Consider the following 23,643-nt stretch of genomic DNA (forward strand, 5'->3'; position numbering starts at 1 on the left):
GACCCATAGTTACAGGTCAGGCAGTGATGCAACTCGGCATACCACAAATCACTGAATCTTTAAATCAAGAGTAGATGTTTTTCTAGGAGATCTGCTGTAGGAATTATTTTGGGGAGTTCTATGGCCTGCATTATACAGGAGGCCAGACAAGGTGATTCCAAGGCTGGAAGGGATCATTGTGATCTATGAATAATACTAGTGCAAGTTTCAGGAAACATTTTATTCGACAAGTATTTCTTTATGATTCTACGAAGGTGATCAAATAAACAGCAAGACATAAAAACATGAAATAGTTAAGAGATTTTATTCTAATTGCTTTAATTACAGTGCTTGTTTGTCAAAATGAAAACTGAAACAAGTATACAAAACAGTTTGATTACTAATTGTGTATTGAAAGCATAAAGGTTTCCGCAACACTAAACAAACCAGTTCTGATAGTTCCCCAAGTTTAATGTTTTCAACAGCTCCAGCTTCTTCAGTGTTTATCAAAATACAAAAGAAAAAAGTAAAGAGATCTTTTTCTGATGGCAAATCTGAACCTTGCAGTATGAGGGATGCCCAGGGTTTTCACACATATACAGATATGGGATTGTTCCAAAATGGGATTGAATACTTCTAGAATGGAATGATTCTCCAGACTCTCATGCTTTTTTCTAGACACTATACCTAGATGTTTGGTGAACTGTTCATGGCATTTCCTATTTACGTACAGTACTTTCCGACTATAGAGCTTAGGACTGATGTAGGCTGTGCTTTCTGTGGAAAGGTTTTGCCTTCTGGAGTGGTTTACACACAAGAAAAGTACAAAACACTTCACACAGGATGTAAGAGGTTAAAAATGTGACCCTCCCAGAAATTATTCAAGTCTGATGGAAGATCACAATATCAACCTTATCTGAAGCAAAACACAGAGGTTTAAGCTGTATGAACAAATTTTCAAACTGCTCTAAACCAGTTCAAACAAACCTTTGAACACACATGCTATGAACTACAGAAAGATCCAGAGATCTAGCAGTTACATGGATCTGTATTTTAATCAGATGAAGCTTGGTTTCATTTCTGCTTGGCCATGTCAAAGAAATTAAAAATCACTGATATTCAAACCGGAATCACAGAAATTATGTCCAACATACTTCTTATGTGCTCAAGTGTTTTACTTTTCTGTAGCTTTTTAAAAAAAACAGAGCATTCAGGTTAAAAACCAACCACCAAAATGGATCTCAACACAGATCTCACAACCCAACAGGGACAGTATTCAGCTCTATTGCACATTGACTACTGGCAACCCATATGTTAATCCGCTTAAATCCCTTCCCAGTACTAAACAGTGAGTTGATTCTTTACAATAAAAAAAGCTGAGTAATATTGCATAGGAGTACCAGAAACTGCCTCATTGGAAACAAAAACTATTTACATTAAATAAGAAACCTAACTGTTTTCAGGCTTGTATTTGCCACATTTACAGCATGGTGCAATACATACTGTGACAAAAGTAATGAAAACAGCTTCCGGCACTCAATACCACAAAGTAGCACAGTTTGCCACATTAGAGTAAAGCGAAGGGCGAAGAGGAGGAAATAAAAGGGAGGGGAGGAAAAAGAGGGAAGAGGAAGTTTTATGGTTTCATTTCTGGTTTCGGAGCTGATTGGACAACCAGTCCAGTCCTTCATAGAGACCATCTCCACTAGTGGCACAGGTTGCCTGGATGTACCAGCTCCTGTGACGAAGAGAATGGAGTCCAAGTTTGTCTGTAATTTCTGCTGCATTCATTGCATTAGGGAGGTCCTGAATGTGGGAAAACAAGGAGTCATTTTCCACTTAGAAAAATCCTTTACATATTTCAGTTCAAGTGTTCACATATGAGAAGGTACGAAACCAAGTAATACTTAAATGAACACCAGAAGTATTTGCATAACACCTTAGTATGTAACTATCCTAACTCAATGTGAGTTTTCAGAAAAATTTAACACAAGTCAATGAAAAGTATTTATTTCATCCTATGAATGAAACTGCCCCAAAGTACTGTATTGTATAAGAAAAAGGAAGCTGGTGATGCAGAACTGAAGTGCAGAATTCATTTTATTAAATGGAAAAGCAAGGATATCTAAAGATTTACCTTTTTAATTAAATTAGCAGTTACATTTTAATTTAGCAATTTTAAAGAATTTAAATTACACCTTTGAAAATCTCTGCTCTCAGGTTAAGATTCTGCTTTCTCTCAGCTGTAGATTAAAAGTAACAGCTGTCTGTTTAATCTTTTAACTTTGGTAATGTGCTTTTTAAAAAAGAGAATCTTACAGTCGGATCAAATTAGAAAAAGGGGTGGAACTCTATTCAAGCTGTCTACAATTCTATAATTGCTGGATGCTTCTGCTAAGAGATCAGCAGCGAAATGGTTAATGTTGACATTTAAACTCACTAAGGGCTTGTCTACAATACCACGCAGGGTTGATCTAAGATATGCAACTTCAGCTATGTGAATAGCATAGCTGAAGTCCATGTACTTAGATCTACTTACCACGGTGTCTTCACTGCGGTAAGTCAATAGCTGACGCTCTCCCGTCAACTCCGCTTGCGCTCCGCGTTCTGGTGGAGTACCGAGTTGACGGGACAGTGCTCAGAGGTCGATTTATCGCATCTAGACTAGATGTGATAAATCGACTGCCGGTGGATTGATCGCTGCCCACCAATCCGGCGGGTAGCGTAGACAAGCCCTAAGATTCAGAATTAACATGTACTGAGATATACAGTTCACACTTCAGGGCTATTGTTTCAGGCCATCTGGGAGACCTCACAATGTCAGCTCCCATTTAGTCACGAGGTTCTCTTCACAGCTGAGGAAACGGGATTTTTCTGAAAAAACTTGAAGTGCAGTTCTGACGAGCAGGTACATAAATAGCACTCTTAACAGCTCTGCTCCCTGCCTACCTTCAGTCTTGCCTGAAGACTTTAACAATGACTACTTATTGCTTTTAATGGCTGTAGCCAATAAAGCTGAGTCAACTGAATTCTATTCTTACACAGAAAAGTTAATTAGTTGCATGTGTTCAAATTTGCAATACAGTTACATGAGTTTTAGGGAGGACCTAATCTGGACCAAGCCATGCACTACTGGTGGTGATGCATGAGACAGAAAACCCAGCTAGACTGAGTCTATGGAGAGTTTGCAGAGCTTGCCATTCAATTTTTTTTTTTTTTAAAGGGATACCACAAAGGCAGTCAACTGATAGAATTACAAGGGACACCTAAATTTACCATAACTAATGAATTAGATAAACTATCTTCAGGTTACTGTATGCTTTGGCAGTATTTATTTATAGTCAGTTTCCAGATTGCATGGGGAAATTCAGACAGGTGCAATAGCAGAATACTTTTAAATTAACTTAAATTCAAGTTGGCAGCATTCTTTACTACCAAGCTGAGAATCTGGTATGGAAATTAGTGTGACAAAAATATGAAGATTTATGATGTCACTTTGATGGAGTCAGTTTTCAGAGAAGGACCCACACTTTAAATTTAGCTGAAGCCCGTGGAGCTACAGATCAGTGTCAATATGGTATTCTACCGAGTACCCTTTCAGTCTCTCACTAAGGAATGTTGAAGACTGCCATATCGCAGTGTACCAAACATTTTTACACAACTATTTCATGACTCTTCAGAATTTTTTTTTAAATAGAAGCCTTTAACTCATACCTGTTTGTTAGCAAACACTAGTAAGACAGCATCTCTCAGCTCATCTTCTGCCAACATTCTCATAAGCTCTTCTCTGGCCTCATTCACTCGTTCTCTGTCATTACTGTCAACCACAAAAATCAAACCTATAAAACAAAAACAATCATTACAAAAAACCCAACTAGCTGCACACCAGAAATTCTCCTTTTAAAAAAATCCTAGCTTTTTTTCAGGTCGGGGTGGGGGGGAAGGGTTGGGGAACAATCAAGTATTTTGAAGTTTTAACGAAGATAAAGCAAACAGCTTATCGATACGTACGCACCACTTTGTGTGTCTCTGGCTACTAGAACGTCTTTTGTTTGAGATAATGACAAATCCCAGCAAATGCTGACTATGCACAGATTTTCTCCCAATTTTGGACCAAGAACAGATTTCAAATTACACACACACAGAACTAAAACTACAAAAATATTTTCACACAGTGTAAGTTCTCTTAAAAAAGAATTGTTATAGGGCAGGAGAGTTGCTACAAGACTTGTATTTTACATGCTTTAACATCAATTCCTCTAGTTATCTCATGTCCTTCACTCCTGGTTTTATGTTAGCTCTGTAGTAGATGACAAGTACTTAAAAAGGAGCATATTTTCTCCATTAGTTTAAAAGCAGATTTTCAACTCTTCCAGAGGAAAGAATTCTGAACTCTGGTTTTGACAGGCAAGCAAAACAGCTGATTCTCAAGTGTTTTAAAGGAGCAACTGTTGTCATTTTTACATCTACGTTAATCTAATTTGGGAACTGAAACAAAAACACTGAAGTTTTGGATTGGTACCCACTTACCAAACCCTTGAATGGACAGTTTTTTGATGCTTTGGCTTATGTTTTCATGTAGTAAGCAATTCAGGAAAAAAAAGTTTAACACACACAAGTTTCTTTACCATAGATAGTCATTTAACTGAGGACCCACCTTGTGTATTCTGGAAATAATGGCGCCAGAGAGGTCTGATCTTATCCTGACCACCTACATCCCACACTGTGAAGCTAATGTTCTTGTATTCTACTGTTTCTACATTGAAACCTGAAATAGAAATGGTGACAAAAAAATTGATCAAGCAGGAAAATATATACTACTGTCTCCAATTCATGCTCAGAAGTAACCATAAAAGACAAGTATATGAAGTTGAATTTAGATGCTTTCACATTTTTCTCTCAAGACCTCAACATGGTTAAGAGCCGTTTCTCTTACCTTCTGAAGTCCCCTAAAAATAGACAGTAATGAGTGTGTATGAATGGCTCCTCAACTGAAACTTCTGCGGCTGGAACTGTAAGAGGAACTAAAAGGACCTTTAAATATATTCCTTCCTACCTTACCTTCAGATTTTATTGATTTGATTCTAACCTCTGACCATTCCATCTCCCCAGAAGAGCCACTCTGTTTTTCCATCCCTACCCCCCCCCCCAAATGATTCATGTTTGTGGTGCCCTTAGCATAGAAAAGTTAGACAAACTTCCCCAGCCTATCAAAAGCTGCTCCACACACTGGCCAGAAGGAAGGAATGAAATTAAAAGCAGTCATATGCTAAGTTCTCTGTAAGCTGTGCGGCCACACGGCAGGCTATCAAGGGCCATGCAAGCGTGCAACCACAGGGGCCCTAGACTGGAGAGGCGCCTCTCCCCCTGCCCTAGCCCCGGAGCTGCTGCGGCCGGAAAAGGTGCCTCTCCCCTGGCCCGCTGCAGCGAGATTTGAGGGGGGGGAGGGTGGAGAGAAGAAAGGTCCTTCCCCTCCACCACAGCCTGCACCCCAACCCCCCTCATCCCTAGCCAGAGCCCCCCTGCACCCCAACTCCCTGCCCCAGACCTGAGCCCTGTTCTGCACCCCTACCCTCTGCAACCTGCACCCCAAACCCCAGCCCTCTCCCCACTGCATCCCAACCCTCTGCCCCCCGCCACACTCTGAACCACTGGGCCCACCCCCACCACACATCACCTCCATATTGGTGCACATAACAAAATTCATTCCGCACATGGATGTAAAAAATTAGAGGGAACATTGGTCATAGGTTCTCTTCTCCTCCCAGGCCTAAAGGGGTAACTGCTTCCATCCCAGCCCTTCAGAGGTGAACTGTCACTAGTGCCAAGTCAGGATGCAGCACTGCAACCGAGCCACGAAACCAGCAAAGCACACGACGGACTCAAGACACCGATGTATGTGAACAATGTGCCACAGGGACCAGAATCTCAAAATGGTTAAAAAAGCAAGCAAAATGTAAATATCTTACCTATAGTAGGGATAGTAGTTACTATTTCGCCAAGTTTAAGTTTGTACAAAATAGTGGTCTTTCCTGCAGCATCCAGACCAACCATAAGAATACGCATTTCTTTTTTGCCAAAAAGGCCTTTGAAGAGGTTAGCAAAAATATTTCCCATGCTTGAAATATGGTGTTCCCGCACTGGCCACTGAAATCTAGAGAGAAGAAATTCAAGACAATTAAAACATAAGAATGGTTATATTGGGTCAGACCAATGGTCCATTTGGCTCAATATCCTGTCTTCTAACAGTGGCTTCACAGGAAATGAACAGAACAGGGCAGTAATTGAGTGATCGATCCCTTGTTGTTCAGCCCCAGATTCTGCCAGTCAGAGGCTTAGGGACACCCAGAACATGGGGTTGTGTCCCTGACAATCTCAGCTAGTAGCCATTGATGGACCAATCCTCCGTGAACTTATTCAATTCTTTTTGGAACCCAGTTATACTTTTGGCCTCCGCAACATCCCCAGCAACAAGTTCCACAGGTTAACTATGCACCGTGTGAAGTAGTACTGCCTTATGTTTTTTTTTTTAAAACTTGCTGCATATTAATGTCAGTGGGTGATCCCTGATTCTTGTGTTCTGTGAAGGGGTAACTAGCACTTCCTAATTCATTTTCTCCACACCAGTCATGATTGTATAAGCCTCTATCATAACCCCCTTAGTCATCTCTTCTAAGCTGAACAGTCCCCGTCTTTTAATCTCTCCTCACATAGAAACTAATAATTTTTGTTGCCCTTCTCTGTATCTTTTTTGAAACGGGGTGACCAGAACCGCACGCAGTATTCATGGTGTGGGCGTACCATGGATTCATCTAGTGGTATTATGATATTTTCTGTCTTATTACCTATCCTTCTCCTAATGGTTCCTAATATTGTTCACTTTTTTGACTATTGTTGCACATGGAATGGATGTTTTCAGAGACCAACCCATGATGACTCCAAGATCTTTCTGAGTGGTAACAGCTAATTAAAACCCCATTTTATATGTATAGTTGAGATGTTTTCCAAAGTGCATTACTTTGCATTTATCAACACTGAATTTCAGCTGCCATTTTGTTGCCCAGTCACCAAGTTTTGTGAGATCCTTTTGTAAATCTTCCCAGTCAGCTTTTGACTTAGCTATCTTGAGTAATTTTTATTGTCTGTAAATCTTTGCCACCTCACTGTTTCTCTCTTTCCAGAAAGTTTATGTATTGAACAGCACTGGTTCCTGTACAGATCCTTGGGGGACTCTGCTATTTATCTCTCTCCAGTGTGAAAACCATTTATTCCTAACCTTTGTTTCCTATTTTTAACCAGCTACTGATCCATTAGAGGACCTTCCCTTTTATCCCATGAGTGCTTACTTTGCTTAAAAGCCTTGGAGACTGACTTTGTCAAAAGCTTTCTAAAAGTCCCAGTACACCATATTCACTGGCTCACCCTTGACCACGTTTGCAGACACCCTCAAAGAACTCTAACACATTGGTGAGACATAATTTCCCGTTATACAAGCCACACAGACTCTTCTCCAGCATACTGAGTCCATTTATGTGTCTGACAATTTTGTTCTTTACTCTATTTTCAACCCATTTGACTGGTACTGAAGTTAGGCTTATCGCCTTGTAATTGCCAGGACTGTCTCTGGAGCCTCTCTTAAAAATTTGCATTATGTTAGTATCCTCCAGTCATCTGATACAGAGGCTGATTTATGCAAAAGGTTACATACCACAATTAGTAGTTCTGCAATTTCATATTTGAGTTTCTTCAGAACTCTTGGGTGAATACCATCTGGTCTTATGTACAAGTTACTGCATGTATAACTACTGACAACATTCTTCATAGTAACATGGGCTAAGAACAGCTATAGACTAGCAGCTGAACACAAATTCTAACAAAAGCTGTCAGGAGCTCATGGTCAGGATTTTAAAAATGCACTGGATACAGATCAGTGGGTTTTTTAAACTGTTTTGCCTAAATATGGAAAATGCAAGGACTTTGACAAATGGGGGAAAAGGTAGTTCTAATTATAAGATAGCTACCATAAGTAGTCCTGAATCTTTTGTTAGTATGCTTACGCTATGTCTTTCAATTACTGACATACTCAGCATCACCATCCTTTTCCAATGCTGAAAAGTTATACAAAAGCTAAGTATTAATTTTTAGTGAAAGAAAACATTGAAGCGTACGTGATTTATCAACATGAACAACACACTTGACTACTTCATCGTGCCTCAACGCTTTGTGTGGGTTACTCATAGCACATATATTACCTCAAAATGATAAATATACCATTCACTCTAAGCTGACTAGAAGATGTTAAGACCTGGGCTGCCTTTTTATTTTTATTTTTTTTAAAAACACAAACACGAACACTACTCTGTTCACTACACAAAGACATGGGAAGTGACAAATCCCCCTGACACAGCCCACCATGTTTCCCTGCTCTTTAACAGTCGCTTCCCTCCTCCTCACCAGCGGATTGATTTATACGAGGAAGCCAATTTGCAATGTGAACATATTGGCTGAGGCGTCGCTAAACACCAAACCTGCATCTTTGAGACAGACAATCTTCTCAAAAGTGGATCAACTGGTTTTATTGAAACTTTCTATGAGATATCATTGACTGTTGGTCGAGATTGGGTACGCAAAAGTATCAGTCAAAAGGACAATATGAGAAAATGGTGGTGGTGTTAATCATTCTACTCTAATCCTATCTACAAGTGAGCACTGAAGTTGAGATGAAAGGGGAAGACCAAAAAAATAGCTCAGAATATGATTCTTTAGGATTTGAGGAAACTAGTGCTCTGAAACTGTTAAAATACAAGACAGTTTTAACAGATATCTGCTTTTCTACTTTTAAGTCCTGACCCACAGGGTTACATTTTCAGCAAAACCTTTGCAGTTCACCTATGTATCTGATACACCGCTATATTTCCATTAAAAAGGTACATTATGTTGCTATCAGCAAATTCAGTACTACACTCTAAGGATATGCAGTGTTGTAGCTGTGTGGGTCCCAGGATATTGGCGAGACAAGGTGGGTGAAGTATTATCTTTTATCGGACCAACCTTGTCTCCCTCAACAACAGAAGCTGATCCAATAAAAGATATTATGTCATTCTAGGGATAGGAATTATTGCTGTTTATGGCAATAAAAAATTATTATTTTCTAACAAATATCACTGTATGTTGCGTTCAATTGAAAACAGCATCCACGACAAATTTTACCAGAGAGAAAGGGTAAGAACTTAAGGGCATTTAAAAACAAAAGCTTAACATTTTTTACGTTCCTTAACTAGTAGATGGTGACACTGCATTACATTGAACTGGTGACATAATTCACTTTGTTACTGTTTTGCCTGGAAACTGAGGTCTCAAATGCACATTGATATATGCAGAGATGACCATCACGAATAGAAAAGTTAACTTAAAATTAAGGTATTCATTTTCGAACAAAAAAGACAGCAGGAATATATAGTCATAAACGGCATGATTTTTAGAGGATTTCTGTTTACTACAATAAGCCAAATTCTTTATATAATACGATGTGTACTCTGTTAACACATTACCAATGAATCGGTCATCTGAAAGTTTACTGCACATGTGCAGTAAGCAAGGGAGACTTAAGACTGTCCCTCGAATTTAAGAAACTCTTAAGATAGTCCATGTCACAGAACTCAATTTCCTTTTGATGACTAAAACATGTCAGTTATTACACTTCCCCACCCCCAAAATACTTAGCAATGAGTAATGCAAAGAGACCAGAATCTACCTTGAGTTGTTTAGCAATGTGTTAAGAATAGTATAGTTTCGCTGCAAAACTCACTGAAGGTTCTCAGCAATTATGTTCTTAAAAATGATGTTCTAGTCGATACATTTTTAACCAAAGTTTTAAAAATAATTGTGGAATTACTGAATATTACTGAAGCCAATATATAAATATCTGAAGTTAGACTAAATATGACTCAGTGTAGCGCCCAAAAAAGATTTGCGCATCCCAGTGCCCTCTGTCAAAGGGATCCTTATTAGTCTCAGAATGATCAAGAAGCTATCACTCTCTTTCACACAGAGATAGACTAAAGTTTAGGATCGGCACAGTGGAATGCTTCTGTTGCACCACTGTCCATGTTTGTTTTCAGTCTCGATGGCTGTCATTCTGGAATCTTTCACCAACATTTAATTCACTTAAGTTTAATAAGATGTGGCGTGGAAACTGTCTTTAGTGTTAGGTTTACTTCCAGTTAAAATCTGTTTTATTGTCATAGTTAAAAAGAGATGCTTTCTCTTAAGAAAGCTTAATGCTTTCATATTCCTATAAAGCCAAAATATTGAGCTACTGGAGAGAACTGTAGTTCAACTTATGAATGTTGTATCACACAGAAAGATTACGGCATGACTCATTTGCAAAGGAATGCATTTCCTTCTTTCTAGAGCCCCCATTTCCTCAAAACACTGTCACCAGTCTTCCAGACAAGAACAGGAGATGCCTCCTTTCGCAGCAGACAATGTCAATCCTTATTTGGTGAGGGGAGTGAATGACAGGAAGCATTCCACTGGGCAGGAGTGTGCTGCCTCCACAGCAGATCCCTATACCAGACTCAAAAAAAGATTTGGACTTTATTTTGTTACATAGGCATTTATAACTACACCCCTGCTGGAGGGCTGAGTACCACCACTATTAGGCTACTTTACAAGCCCTGTAAAGAAGTGGAGTAAATTTTTAAAAAATATTTTACATGTTTAAAGACATAACTGAATTTAGGTTATGACTATCTTGACAGCAGCCATTTAAAACTGGATACTCAGTTAACATGTAGTTGAGATTCTTAATGTCTTCCCATGCCTCAAAAGAGGCATACAATCTGTGGTTGTCTTACAGTAACGAGTTTCTATGGGCAGGACTTCACTACCCGCCGGATCAGCGGGTAGTGATTGATCTACCAGGGAATCAATTTATCGCATCTCATCTAGACGTGATAAATCGATCCCCGCACGCGCTCCCTGTCAACTCCAGAACTCCAGCTCGCGAGAGGGGGAAGCGGAGTTGACAGGGGAGCGGCAGCAGTCGACTCGCCACCATCCTCACGGCCAGGCAAGTTGACCTAAGATACACCGACTTCAGCTATGCTATTCGTGTAGCTGAACTTGCGTATCTTAGGTCGACCCCCCACCCCCATGTAGACCAGGGCTATGTTTACATTTAAATTCCATTGCTACTTCCCCTCCACAACCTATGGAGACAGGAGGATTTTCCTTGAATTCTTTTGGTGGCAGATAAGTTTGTGCTCCCCATTTAAGCTTAATTAGAACTATCATCCTCCTCAGTAGTTTTATGATATCCACCTTTCTATTCAACTTCAGATTTTTACACTTTTCACTATGTCTCCATTTTAAATGATCTTTTCTAGTGAATATAAACTTAGCTCCTCTCCTTGCATACAATGTATGCTTTACCACAATTGTTACCCAGTTCTGTGTCTTGTCCAATATTCTCTATAGCAGCACCCAAACTGTACACAATACTTGAGCATATAGCTGTAGTCCTTTTAATGGCATAAAAATATTTACCAATCTAGTTTCCATCTGTGTAAAAGTCAGAACTTGAAACATTTACTAGGTACCCATTAGACAGAAGCAAGACTTACCAGTAGCAATGCTCTATAGAGAAACCCAGCTACAAACCTGTGTTAATTGTGCAATTCCTGGTGCTATTCCTGGACCCTGCTTGGGGGTCTCTTTTGTATTTGCTTCTGGCTAGATGTTAGATAAACTTACCCCCTACCATGGCTGCTGGAAGGAGGGAAGCTTCTATTATTTTACGCCTCTTCCAGTCTCCAGTTCCCCTTTTGTCTCCTTCCACTAACTCATCTTCCAGTTTTTATCAATCAGCATAACTTCCATTCTCTCACCACCCTATAATCTCTCTCTTTTTTTTTTTTTTTTAAAGACAGGCTTTAGTGCTATTTTTACATATTATTGTTAATGGAAGAGATTCAGTCATGCCTTCTATATCTTCATGTGTCTGTATAGTGCAGAGTATAACAGGGACATAATTGTGACTGGGGCATCTCGCACTATAGCAATATAAACTGTCTTCTAGTTCTTTCCCCTAGCACATCTACTTATGAAGACCACCAGCCTAACTATTAACACTGACAATTTCTGAATAGCAATTCTCCACCCCATATGGCGAGACCCTTACCCAAAAAGGCCCATGAAAAGTATGTTTACATTGCAACTAAATATCCATGGCTGGCCCATGTCAGCTGACTAGGGCTCACTGGGCAGTTTAACTTCAGTATAGATGACTGGGCTGGAGCCCAGATGTCTACACTGCAATTAAACAGCCCTGCAGCCTGAGCTCCTTGAGTCATTCAGCTGACACGGGCCAGCCATGCATGTTTACTGTGTAGACATACCAGTGTCTTCTCATTCTCTTGCCTCTTCCAGATGTCTGGACGTGTGCCATTACGTGTCTTACCTGAGAAAAGGCAAACTATACTAAAGTGAGTCTTAACTACCCAATATATGGCCTATTCTTAAGTAAAGAATCTTCCTTTAGTCCGGTTTTCTTTTCCCCTAACTCAAGTTAGTAGAGACCCCAAATATTACTTCTGTTAACAGTTTGACAGTCCACGTGAAGCTAGTTTGGTGGTCTGTCTAGTTCCCAGTGCACAGGTATAACCTCCACAAGTAGTTCAGCCAGGGCTTGTCTACACGACAAAAGTTACCTTAATGTGGTTTATCTTTGTCTTCATATGCAGCCAAACCACATTCAGCACCACCCACTGTCAGCAACAGGCAGTTTTTGTATATAGGCAAGTCCCCAGCTAGCATCCTCAGAAGAGATGCAAGAGAATTAACAGATTCTGTTGTTCTATCACCTGTAAGGTACGGCCCTCCAGGTCAGCGTTGATTTTACAGATTGAGCTGCTGCTAAATGTGCCAACAGCATTTTGTAGACATGACTGACATCCATGGAGGCTGAAACCTAGTACCATTCACCAGCTCTGAATATGCCTTTGCTACTCTTACTCCTGTTTTGCTGCTCATTAGGCCCAGCCCTGGACTACATACAAACTTATGTTGGTATAACTACATCCCTTAGGTGAAAATCCACACCCGAGTGACGTAGTTATACTGACTAAACCCCTGGTGTAGACAAAATTATGTCAATGGGAGGGCTCCTCCCGTCAACTTAGCTATTGCCACTCAGGGAAGTAGAGTACCTACGCTGAAAGGAGACGCTCTTCTGGGTCGTAGGTAGAGTCTTCACTAAGTGCTACTGGGGCAGCTGCATCGTTGTAAGTATAGACAAGCCCTGAGCACTACAGAGCGCACCCTTACTCTGATGTTGCATTCTATAGCACCTCCCACAAGGTTTGCACAGTGGTAGAAACCTGTTATTCAGGTTCAGTTAAGATGTTGCGTGTCACTGGTAAGCAGTAAGAGGAACAAAGACTCATTTCTGGGTAAGACTGCAAATTTATACCAGGAAGTACAATATATCTCAAACTTCAGGTACATTTCTAGCAAGTGATGTATCTTAGGTAAAGTCAGAGCAAAGTTAAAATTAGAGTGACTGAGTCTTATAGTAATGCTTTTACTACACAGAATTCATTTTAGAAGTTTGCTCAAGTGGTATATGGCACCACTGACAAATGTTAACCTTTAAGCATTACATTATCTAAAATAAAAGGGACGTGACTAAAAGGTACGTTTAGTAGTGTTCTATACTTTAGCATCCGTACCAGTTTTAATGGCATTTTATTTTACTTGCGTGCTTTTAGAAATTCAGTATGTTCCTCCTTTTGCTGCTTGTATGCTATCCAATAGTTGTTGAATAAAGCCAGTCTACTAATTTTAATTCAAACTATGCTGTAAATAACCTGCCAAGAAAGGTGCGTATTTTTATTGATGTTTTAACTGGGATTTAAGATCTTTGAAAACTGGAATGCAGTCTTGTAGTCTTTCATGGCACAGTTCCATTTGGCCATGTACAACTGATTCAACTTCTTTATTGACTAAATAAAAAAGCAATTGTGCTGTAAGTCGCCATTTCCTGTAATTTCACACTGTTTTAACGAAAAGATATTGTAGAATGCGTTAAGGCAGGGGTTCTCAAACTGGGGGGTGGCAAGGTTATTACATGGGGGGTTGCAAGCGGTCAACCTCCACCCCAAACCCCACTTTGCCTCCAGCATTTATAATGGTGTTAAATATATAAAAATGTGTGGGGGGTGGTCGCACTCAGAGGCTTGCTATGTGAAAGGGGTCACCAGTATAAAAGTTTGAAAACCACTGCGTTAAGGCAATAGGGTGGGGAAAAACCTGGATATCCAACATCCTTCTGCCATTTTCACAATTTGAGTAGTAGAATGTTAGATGCAAAACCAAAATATTTACATCTGTGCTCCTCCATAACCACACTCACATGGAGCTTCAGCAGCAATTAAACTGGTGTTACACATGTCCACTGTTTCAAACCATGGCAAGAAAAGCTACTGGGCAGGAGCATAAGCATCTTGCTCACAAACTGTCTTCTACTACTGATGATGACCAACATAAAAAAGATGGAAAGACACTGCTAGCAAATAAGACTGACTGCAGAAAAGCTTAATTCCCTACTTCAGAGTACAAACATGCCATGTCTGTTAAAGAGAAAGCAGCTGTAAGGAAGGCATTCTGAAGACTTGCTAAACCCTTAGCCAGCACTAGCAGTTTCAGCTGTTTTTCCTTTAGCTTTTTCTTCCAATAGCTACAACTGGTAAAGAGTATCATTAATGTACACACATTCTTGTGCACCACAACATGCTATTTACAATATAACTAGTCAAAATGCCTCCTTTGTATAAAAGATCTGACCATATTGAAGCCACAGCACTATCGGTCTGAAATGTAATATTAAACTTGTGATTTCAGATATGTATTTAAAATATTTTTCACAGCAGTCCTTTTCTCCATCCCCAACCGCCTATGTTGGCTTTCTTGTCAACAGTATAACCAAAATGTAATTCTAGAAACTGCTTCGTGTCCAAATGTTTTGCCAGCTACTTAAATGCTTAATGGGCACGAATGACAGGTTTATGAACCAATTTCCGCCCCCTCCCCCCCAAACATATCAAAGGCACTCTTCCTCATTGAAGACTAAGTAAAATTTATATTTGCATGGACTTACACGAAGTGCTAACAAATGCACAGAGTAAAGAAACACAGTTTTACCCAACCTCTTTAGTTTTCCTTGGTGTGCCTTTGACCTGTAAAGTACTGTTTAGATGTTGGGTCATTTCTAACTTTCACAGGGATAAACCATCTTAGAAGTTTTAGTGCCAACGTAATCTAGCAGCATAGTATTTCACACCTGAAATGGATATATAGCCAATTAAACAAACCTGCATGCTTTCGTACTTGAAGAATGTTTCCTTTAGCTTAAAATGTTCTATTGCAGCAAATTTTAAAAATAGCTCCTGATCAGAATACTGTCAGCTATGTAACTAAACACATGACTATTCAACAAGTATACCTAACTGTTTGTAGAAGTTGTTTACTGGCCTTTCACCTACGAAGCAAAGGATGAAATATGGCTAAATAGCAAGTAGTTGTAGCCAACTCAACGAATTCTTTGAAGCTGGAATTATAGTTCTGGATTTCTAATTTTTTCTACTGAAATCAAGACTACTACTTTCAAGATATTATTTACAGGACTAAAATTAAGCATAAGTTTTAGATATAGAAGTCATGTTAATTTTCAGAATTTTTAGTCTAAGTATGTATCATCATCGGCAATCTAACTTTCTATGAAGTCTTAGAATTAAAGATGAGTCATGAACAGAGTATTTAAAGATGAGCTGCAAAACAAGAGATGGTATCATTTAATACTCTCACCATGATGTATTAAGACTACCTCTACACTCCTCCTCTGCCCTTCCACCAACAACTTGTTACAATATATTAAGCCCTCTGTTCTCTTTAATGGAGGTATTTGGTAAGATCTGTTGTGCATCTTAAATGGTTGATCACACAATGCCATAACCAGAGCTGCAACTTTCCCTATCTCCAACTGAAGGGGGTGGGAGTGGATGCTGAGTTTGGAAAAGGAAGGAAAAACAGTTAAAAAGTTACAGTATCTTGGTTACTTACCAACCAACACAAGGAAAGCAGAGACCTGACATTCCTGATGTTTCTAACGTAAAATAAACCATTCCTTCTGGAAAAAGCCAATTGAAAGCTGTCTATAAAGACATGGTACAGTAAAGGGAATTCTGTCTTTGCTTCACAGTTCAGCTTTAAGAATTCCCTTCTGTGCCCATTTGAAGTGATTCTTCTTCATGGTACCACAAGAGCGATCAAAATGTATTCTTTTCTTGCTACGCGTAACTGAAGATTGATCTAAATGTGGCTTTCATGTTCTCCAAGACTTAATGAACAGGGCACTCTACGAAACCAGATGAAGAGTCATGCAGAGCAGACAATGCCAGTCCCCAGATGGGCTGGATGAAAACATGTATACTGTAAGTTATTTTCAACCAAGAGTCGCAGCTAAGCCTTTTAAAAAAAATGTTGAGCACCACAACTGAACTTCTCTGCCAAACTACCATACAAGAGCAGCTAAATATCAGGACCAAATAAATGCAACTGTTGCAGGTGTTGAACACAGCTTGGCATGTCTTCAAATCAAGATGATGTTCTTCATTGACAGTAGATCTTACTTGCGACTTTGGCTACAGCTTCTCAATTGCTTCTGCACAAGAATGAAACATGACTCCTAAGGAACATGAGTTCACCTAAATTCCATCACATCTCTTCTGTCTGTTACAATTTAAGTAGACAGGAGAATGTAAGTTCTGGGAAGAGACCTTCTTCACACTGTGTGTTCGTATGGCGCTTAGCATAATGGGGCCCCTAGGTGCTACTGTAATAGAAATAAATAGGTGGGACATGCGCATGAACAGTTAAATATTGCCCTAGTGCACTAAAGATTTAGTCATTCCTGCAGTAATGGGAACAGAAGTAGACTGCACAATGTTCTAGAACCCATGGAGACAAAAGGTGGACCATTTAAAATTGTATTCAAAAGCCACATTAGTCTGGGGTTCTTGTTTTCAAGTTCAACCTAATGCACGAGAAGTAGTGATGCACTTCTAAGTTTCAAAAATAAAACCCTGAACCACGTTAAAATATTATGAAGTTTGTGTATCAAGACAAAAAACAGGGATAACCCAATATTGTTTATCTAAAAAAAAAACCAGACGAACAATTTAACGTATTCCACAGTAATCCAGTGGGCTCTCAGCTTTTGGCAGCCCACATTTTTGCAAAGAGATATTAAGTTTAGAGAGGCTCATTTGGATCATTACTTCTGTATCTTCCTTTAAAAAAAGGTTGGCAAAAAATGGAAAGGAATTCACTCTACTGGAAGGAGTTTGACTACAATCATGAGATTTCTGGGCAGAAGCAGAAGGCTATTCTATTTTTTCCTTCTGGATGCCCCCAATTGCCTGAAAGAGGATGTCAGAGTTAAGTGTAGTCTCCTACCCAGTCAAGGCACATCTAAAGTAATTTGATTACAGCTTCATCTGCTTTCAAAAATGGTGAAACCTAAGAACACTGTGCTCAGTCTAACCAGCAGAAAGTGTTAACTACTTCCACTTAAAGAGAATGTGGCTCAGACTTACAATAGCAAAATACTTATATAAGTTAAAACTGCTCAAGTTTTAAACTATGTCTGACATACTGCCCCATCCCCATTCACTATATGAGTTCAACACTATGACTAGACTCACCCTAGATACTGTGAATAAATTCAAGTTAAAGAATAAATGAAACAAGATTGGTAGCTGACACTTGACCAAATCCAAGAGCCAATGCTCAACTGACTGTTTGGATCAAGATCAGTATATGAATAGGAATTATATTAGAATTGAGACATCAGCAAAAGTAATACCATATATTCACAATGTTTTCATGTATTAGAAACAAAAATGAAATTAGATACTTGCAAGCAGCAAGAAAAACTGCTGAATAATGCAGAAAAACAGCTGTTGTAGTAGGAAGCTGATTCAAAACTTTTGCCCATCAGTACAAGGAAGAGAATGATAGCTGGGGATAGTGGTAGCTGTATCACTAGTTCTATAGTCTCCACAAGAACAAGGCCTTCAACAGACGGGGCCGGGGGGGGAGGAGAGAAAGGAAATGGCTATGTAGGAGAGAGCTTACAGCAGAGCAACTGCACCGATGGAGCTGCGCCACCGTAAGCTCTCTAATGCAGTGGCCTCCAAAGTGGGGTGTACGCAAGACCATCCCTGGGGGTGTGCAGCAGGAGGAGAGCTGGTGGCACGCCGGCGGCCGCTCGGCTCTCGCCGCCCCGTCTTCGGAGGCACGCCGGCGGCCGCTCGGCTCTCGCCGCCCCGTCTTCGGAGGCACGCCGGCGGCCGCTCGGCTCTCGCCGCCCCGTCTTCGGAGGCACGCCGGCGGCCGCTCGGCTCTCGCCGCCCCGTCTTCGGAGGCACGCCGGCGGCCGCTCGGCTCTCGCCGCCCCGTCTTCGGAGGCACGCCGGCGGCCGCTCGGCTCTCGCCGCCCCGTCTTCGGAGGCACGCCGGCGGCCGCTCGGCTCTCGCCGCCCCGTCTTCGGAGGCACGCCGGCGGCCGCTCTTTTTTTTTTTTTTTTTTTGCTTCCCCAGAACTGGCCCTGGCGGTTCACGATTCAAAAAGTTTGGAGACCCCTGCTTTTATGTAACTGCTCTAAGCAGACGGGAGTCTCCTGTCCACTTAACTAATCCACCCACAATGAGTAGCGGTGACTATGTCAGCAGGAGCTCTCCTGCTGCCATAGTGCTGTCCACATTGGTGCTTAACTAGGCACAAGTTATGTTGCTCAGGGGGGTGACCAATTCACACCACTGAGCAATGTAACGTATGTCGACTTAAGCTATAGTGTAGCCATAGGCTATGCTGACCAAATATACCCATTGTAAAGAATCCAGAACACTAAAATACTCATGAGAATGACCTACACTTGATAAAATATTTCATAACAGATGATGAAACTAAGTGTGGTTTTACTCTGAAATGTAAATATTGGCATCTCAGTGATTTTCTACTGAGCAGGTTTGATAGAAAAAAAGTCATTTTACTTAACTCCCATCATTCCAAATTCAACCAATCTTGTCGTCAAGATGGGTTTCTTTCCTTCTTCCACCAATTTATGTAATAAGGGTTCTGCATGGTAATTATGCCCTTAGTTGTACCCATGCAATTCTAGTACCTAGGGACAGTTTTACACAGGGGTAACAACCACAGTGAACAATTCTGAGTCACAAAAAGGAACAGAATCCTGTCCACTCCTAACTCTGCTAGCTTCAAAGCCTTAGAAACTCTCCATTTTGTCAACAGACTCAACAAGTATGACTCAGACCTACACAAAGATCTATTGAGTAAGAATGTACCACTTTTATAGTCCCTTTTCAGATAAGAATTTTTTAAAAAAAAACTTTGATAACTTTATACTAAGGGATTTGCTGATACAGACTGATGTTGAGATTAGTAACAGACACTATATCCAATTTAAGGTTATTGAATTAGGAACCCACAGCAAATAAGTGGACACCATGATCAGTCAAGCCACCTATTTATGGGCACAACTTACCCTGCACCTGATTTTTAAAGGTGTTTCTTAACCAGTGTCCATTGCTGTAGCACCCAAAGCTGCTGAGCAGGTAGAAGTGACATTTGTTTAAACCATCTCTTGGCTTTGCTGCTCTGCCAGAGCAGAAGTGCCAGTAAGCATGGCAAATGAAGACAGTCAAGCCAGCCAAATTAAGAGCTTCAAGTCAGGTAAGTTTCCTCACCTTTTCATCCAGGGCTACCATTACAATAATGGCTTGGGGGAAGTAGTCAGCTCCCAAGCTTTGCAGCAATTATGGGTGTCCAGTAGAGGAAATAATGGCATCAAACCAACCCTCTAAGTACATTTTCAGAAAATCTCTTTCCTTCCATACCTACAAGCTTAACAGTGTATATAACGGTACCACTTTGAGTAGAAAGTCCTCAAAGAAATAAAGAGTATTTGGAGGAAAACTTAACTCCCTTAAAGGAAAGTTATGACAGGGAATACCCAAATTCAGATAAAAACCTGTTGGGTTATTAGAGTGGCAAAAACAGTAATAGAACTGTTCTGCTAAATGACCTTGGACAAATCCCTCAACTTTAAGCTTTCAATTTCTCATCTGTACAACAGGGATAATAATGCTCTTCAAAGAGGTGTTGTGAGGCTCAGTGGTTGCACAGCAAAATTCAAAATATTACCTGAATAGTTAACATTTCAGCTATAGATTAAGCTGATGGATTCAAAATAAAACTTCTGCATACACTCAGTCAACCTGAAGAATTTGCTTTGGTAGGTACCAAGTGCCAGAGTGACAAAGTCAAATACTGTGACTGGATGATTTTGTGACAAAAGTTTTAATTATACTAAGATGGGGTAAATCCAATCATGCCTCATGACCAATGAATTCTATACTACTGGTGAGATGAATTGTGGGAGAGGGTTACCTTCCTGGATTGTCATATATGGGCCACAGATAAAAGGCAGATGGGATTTTGTAGGCCAAGGGCTAATCTGTTATAAGGAAGCCTTGCATGCAGAGTAGTGGAAGGCTGACCTCCTGGGTCACCCACCCAAGCAGTTGAGACTGGAAAGAAATTCTGTTCCAGGGTAAAGACAGCAACTGTACTCTTCACCATTTCATCCCATCATACAACCCAACCCAAGCACTACAAGAATTAAGCAATTATACCCTCAAACCTTTAATGAAGGCACACACATCCCAGATCACACTCCCAGGACTGGACAGTCATTAAATACCTAAAGCTAGCCAACGGTCTGAGAAAGAAGAATCCATATGCCCTGGGCCAGCTCCGAGTTACTCAGAGAGAGAGATTTGACCTGATCGCCCCCATCCAACTCCCCCACAGGGGTGGAGGGGGGGCGCGCCCAGAGGAGGATGTTGGATCTGTAAACCTGACATGGCCAAGGTTGTGGAGTTAGGTCTGCAGAGCTAGCCAGGCCAAGGTGGGAGATTCCGGACTGAGGACTGGGTCCCTAAAACTGGCTGGGCTCAGGCTGCGGGGGGAGGGAGAGGAGAAGAGGGGGCAGGCAGGTCGGGTGCCTAGGCCGGGCCCAGGCTGCGGGGGGAGGGATGAGGGGTCAGGCAGGTCGGGTGCCTAGGCCGGGCCCAGGCTGCGGGGGGAGGGATGAGGGGTCAGGCAGGTCGGGTGCCTAGGCCGGGCCCAGGCTGCGGGGGGGGGGGGGGGGGATGAGGGGTCAGGCAGGTCGGGTGCCTAGGCCGGGCCCAGGCTGCGGGGGGGGGGGGGGGGGGGGGGATGAGGGGTCAGGCAGGTCGGGTGCCTAGGCCGGGCCCAGGCTGCGGGGGGGGGGGGGGGGGGGGGATGAGGGGTCAGGCAGGTCGGGTGCCTAGGCCGGGCCCAGGCTGCGGGGGGGGGGATGAGGGGTCAGGCAGGTCGGGTGCCTAGGCCGGGCCCAGGCTGCGGGGGGGGGGATGAGGGGTCAGGCAGGTCGGGTGCCTAGGCCGGGCCCAGGCTGCGGGGGGGGGGATGAGGGGTCAGGCAGGTCGGGTGCCTAGGCCGGGCCCAGGCTGCGGGGGGGGGGATGAGGGGTCAGGCAGGTCGGGTGCCTAGGCCGGGCCCAGGCTGCGGGGGGGGGGGAAGGAGAGGAGAAGAGGGGGCAGGCAGGTCGGGTGCCTAGGCCGGGCCCAGGCTGCGGGGGGGGGGAGGAGAAGAGGGGCAGGCAGGTCGGGTGCCTAGGCCAGGCCCAGGCTGCGGGGGGGGGGAGGGGGGGGAGAGATGAGGGATCAGGCAGGTCGGGTGCCTAGGCCGCGGCCAGGCTGCGGGGGGGTGGGGGGGGAGGGATGAGGGGTCAGGCAGGTCGGGTGCCTAGGCCGCGGCCAGGCTGAGGCGATGGGCGGGGGGGGGGGGGAGGGGGGAGTCCCGAGGTCGGGTCCCTAGGCCGGGTCGGGGAGGCGGGACTGGAACCCCACGCGGGCAGCGACCGTTTGAACCGCTCCCCGGACCCCTTCTCGCCGTTCCCCGGCCGCCCCACGCTCCCCCGGGAGGGGCGGCCCGCGCCGCGGCCTGCTGGTGCCTCCCCTCCTGGGCAACACGCCGGTCCGCCCCCGCCGCTCCCGGCAGGCCGGGCCCCGCCGCTCCCCCACCCAGCGGCCTCCACCCCCAGGCCCGGGGCGCAGCCCGGCCGCCGGCGCCGAAGGGCCCCAGGCCGCCGCGCGGGCGGGAGGCCGTTGGGCCGGCGGCGCGAGGGGGATGTCGCCGCTTACCCGGCGCTGGCTGCCCCGGGCTCTGGGTCTCGTTCGGGCTCTCGCTCGGGGCCGGTTCCCTCCTGCGCTTCTCTCCCGCTCCCCGCCCAGGCTCACAAGATGGCGGCTGCGGGCAGCCACGTCAGTGCCAGGGCCGCGCGGAGCACGACGGGTAACCGAGGAGGCAAGCGGTGGGCGGGGCTCCCGCGGCGCCCCGGCTCGGCGTGCGGAAAGGGAGGGGGCGGGGGCAGGAGCGAGGAGGTGGCGCGCGCCGAGGGGGCGGGCTCGCGGTGTCGCCGTGACGCGCGCCGAGGGGGCGGAGCCGAGAGCCTCAGGGAGGCGCGCGCCGGGGGCGGGGCCTGGGAGGGGACGGTGGTTGTGTCCCCTGCCTTCGACCTTTGCCCGCCGGCCAGCGGCGGTGAGGGGGGCGGGATGGGACCGGCGGGGGCGGCCCCGGGGCAGAGCGGGCCGGTGCCTCCTGCTGGCGAAGCCTCCGGCGCCTGGCGACACGCGCACGCCTCGTCTCTGGGTTTACACGAGCACCTTGCACGCCTTGGGGTGACACACACGGCTAGTGGTGATAGCACACCCCTTGGGGTGACCCGCAAATGGCTTGTGATAGCACACCCCTTGGTGTGACACGCACATGGCTAGTGGTGACAGCACACCCCTTGGGGTGACACGCACATGGCTAGTGGTGACAGCACACCCCTTGGTGTGACACGCACATGGCTAGTGGTGACAGCACACCCCTTGGGGTGACACACAGATGGCTTGTGGTGACAGCACACTGCTTGTGGTAACACGCACGTAGCTAGTGGTGACATACTTGCCTGGTGGTGATAGCACACCCCTTGGTGTGACACGCACATGGCTAGTGGTGACAGCACACCCCTTGGGGTGACATGCACATGGCTAGTGGTGACAGCACACCGCTTGGTGTGACACGCACATGGCTAGTGGTGACAGCACACCCCTTGGGGTGACATGCACATGGCTAGTGGTGACAGCACACCGCTTGGTGTGACACGCACATGGCTAGTGGTGACAGCACACTGCTTGTGGTAACACGCACATGGCTTGTGACAGCACACCCCTTGGGGTGACACGCACATGGCTAGTGGTGACATACTTCCCTTGTGGTGATAGCACACCACTTGTGACACACACATGGCTTGTGGTGACATACTTGTAGTGATAGCACACCCCTTGGGGTGACAGCACACGGCTTGTGGTAACACGCACATGGCTTGTGACATGCACATGGCTTGTGGTGACATACTTGTAGTGATACCACACCCCTTGGGGTGACACACACATGGCTTGTGGTGACATACTTCCTTTGTGGTGATA

General features: G+C 43.9%; 1 protein-coding gene across 1 annotated transcript; it reads right to left on the bottom strand.

The window, feature by feature from the left end:
• Positions 1-285: 285 nt before the first annotated feature.
• On the bottom strand, positions 286-22,481 carry ARF1 (ADP ribosylation factor 1). The gene is made up of 5 exons (XM_037891247.2): positions 22,312-22,481; positions 5,949-6,133; positions 4,637-4,747; positions 3,694-3,818; positions 286-1,785 (listed from the first exon to the last, which is right to left on the bottom strand). The coding sequence occupies exons 2-5, from the start codon at positions 6,094-6,096 to the stop codon at positions 1,624-1,626; spliced, it is 546 nt and encodes a 181-aa protein (XP_037747175.1). The 5' UTR covers positions 6,097-6,133; positions 22,312-22,481; the 3' UTR covers positions 286-1,623.
• Positions 22,482-23,643: the final 1,162 nt, after the last annotated feature.

This window comes from Chelonia mydas, chromosome 2 (assembly GCF_015237465.2).
Source record: "Chelonia mydas isolate rCheMyd1 chromosome 2, rCheMyd1.pri.v2, whole genome shotgun sequence".
Classification (NCBI taxonomy): domain Eukaryota; kingdom Metazoa; phylum Chordata; order Testudines; family Cheloniidae; genus Chelonia; species Chelonia mydas.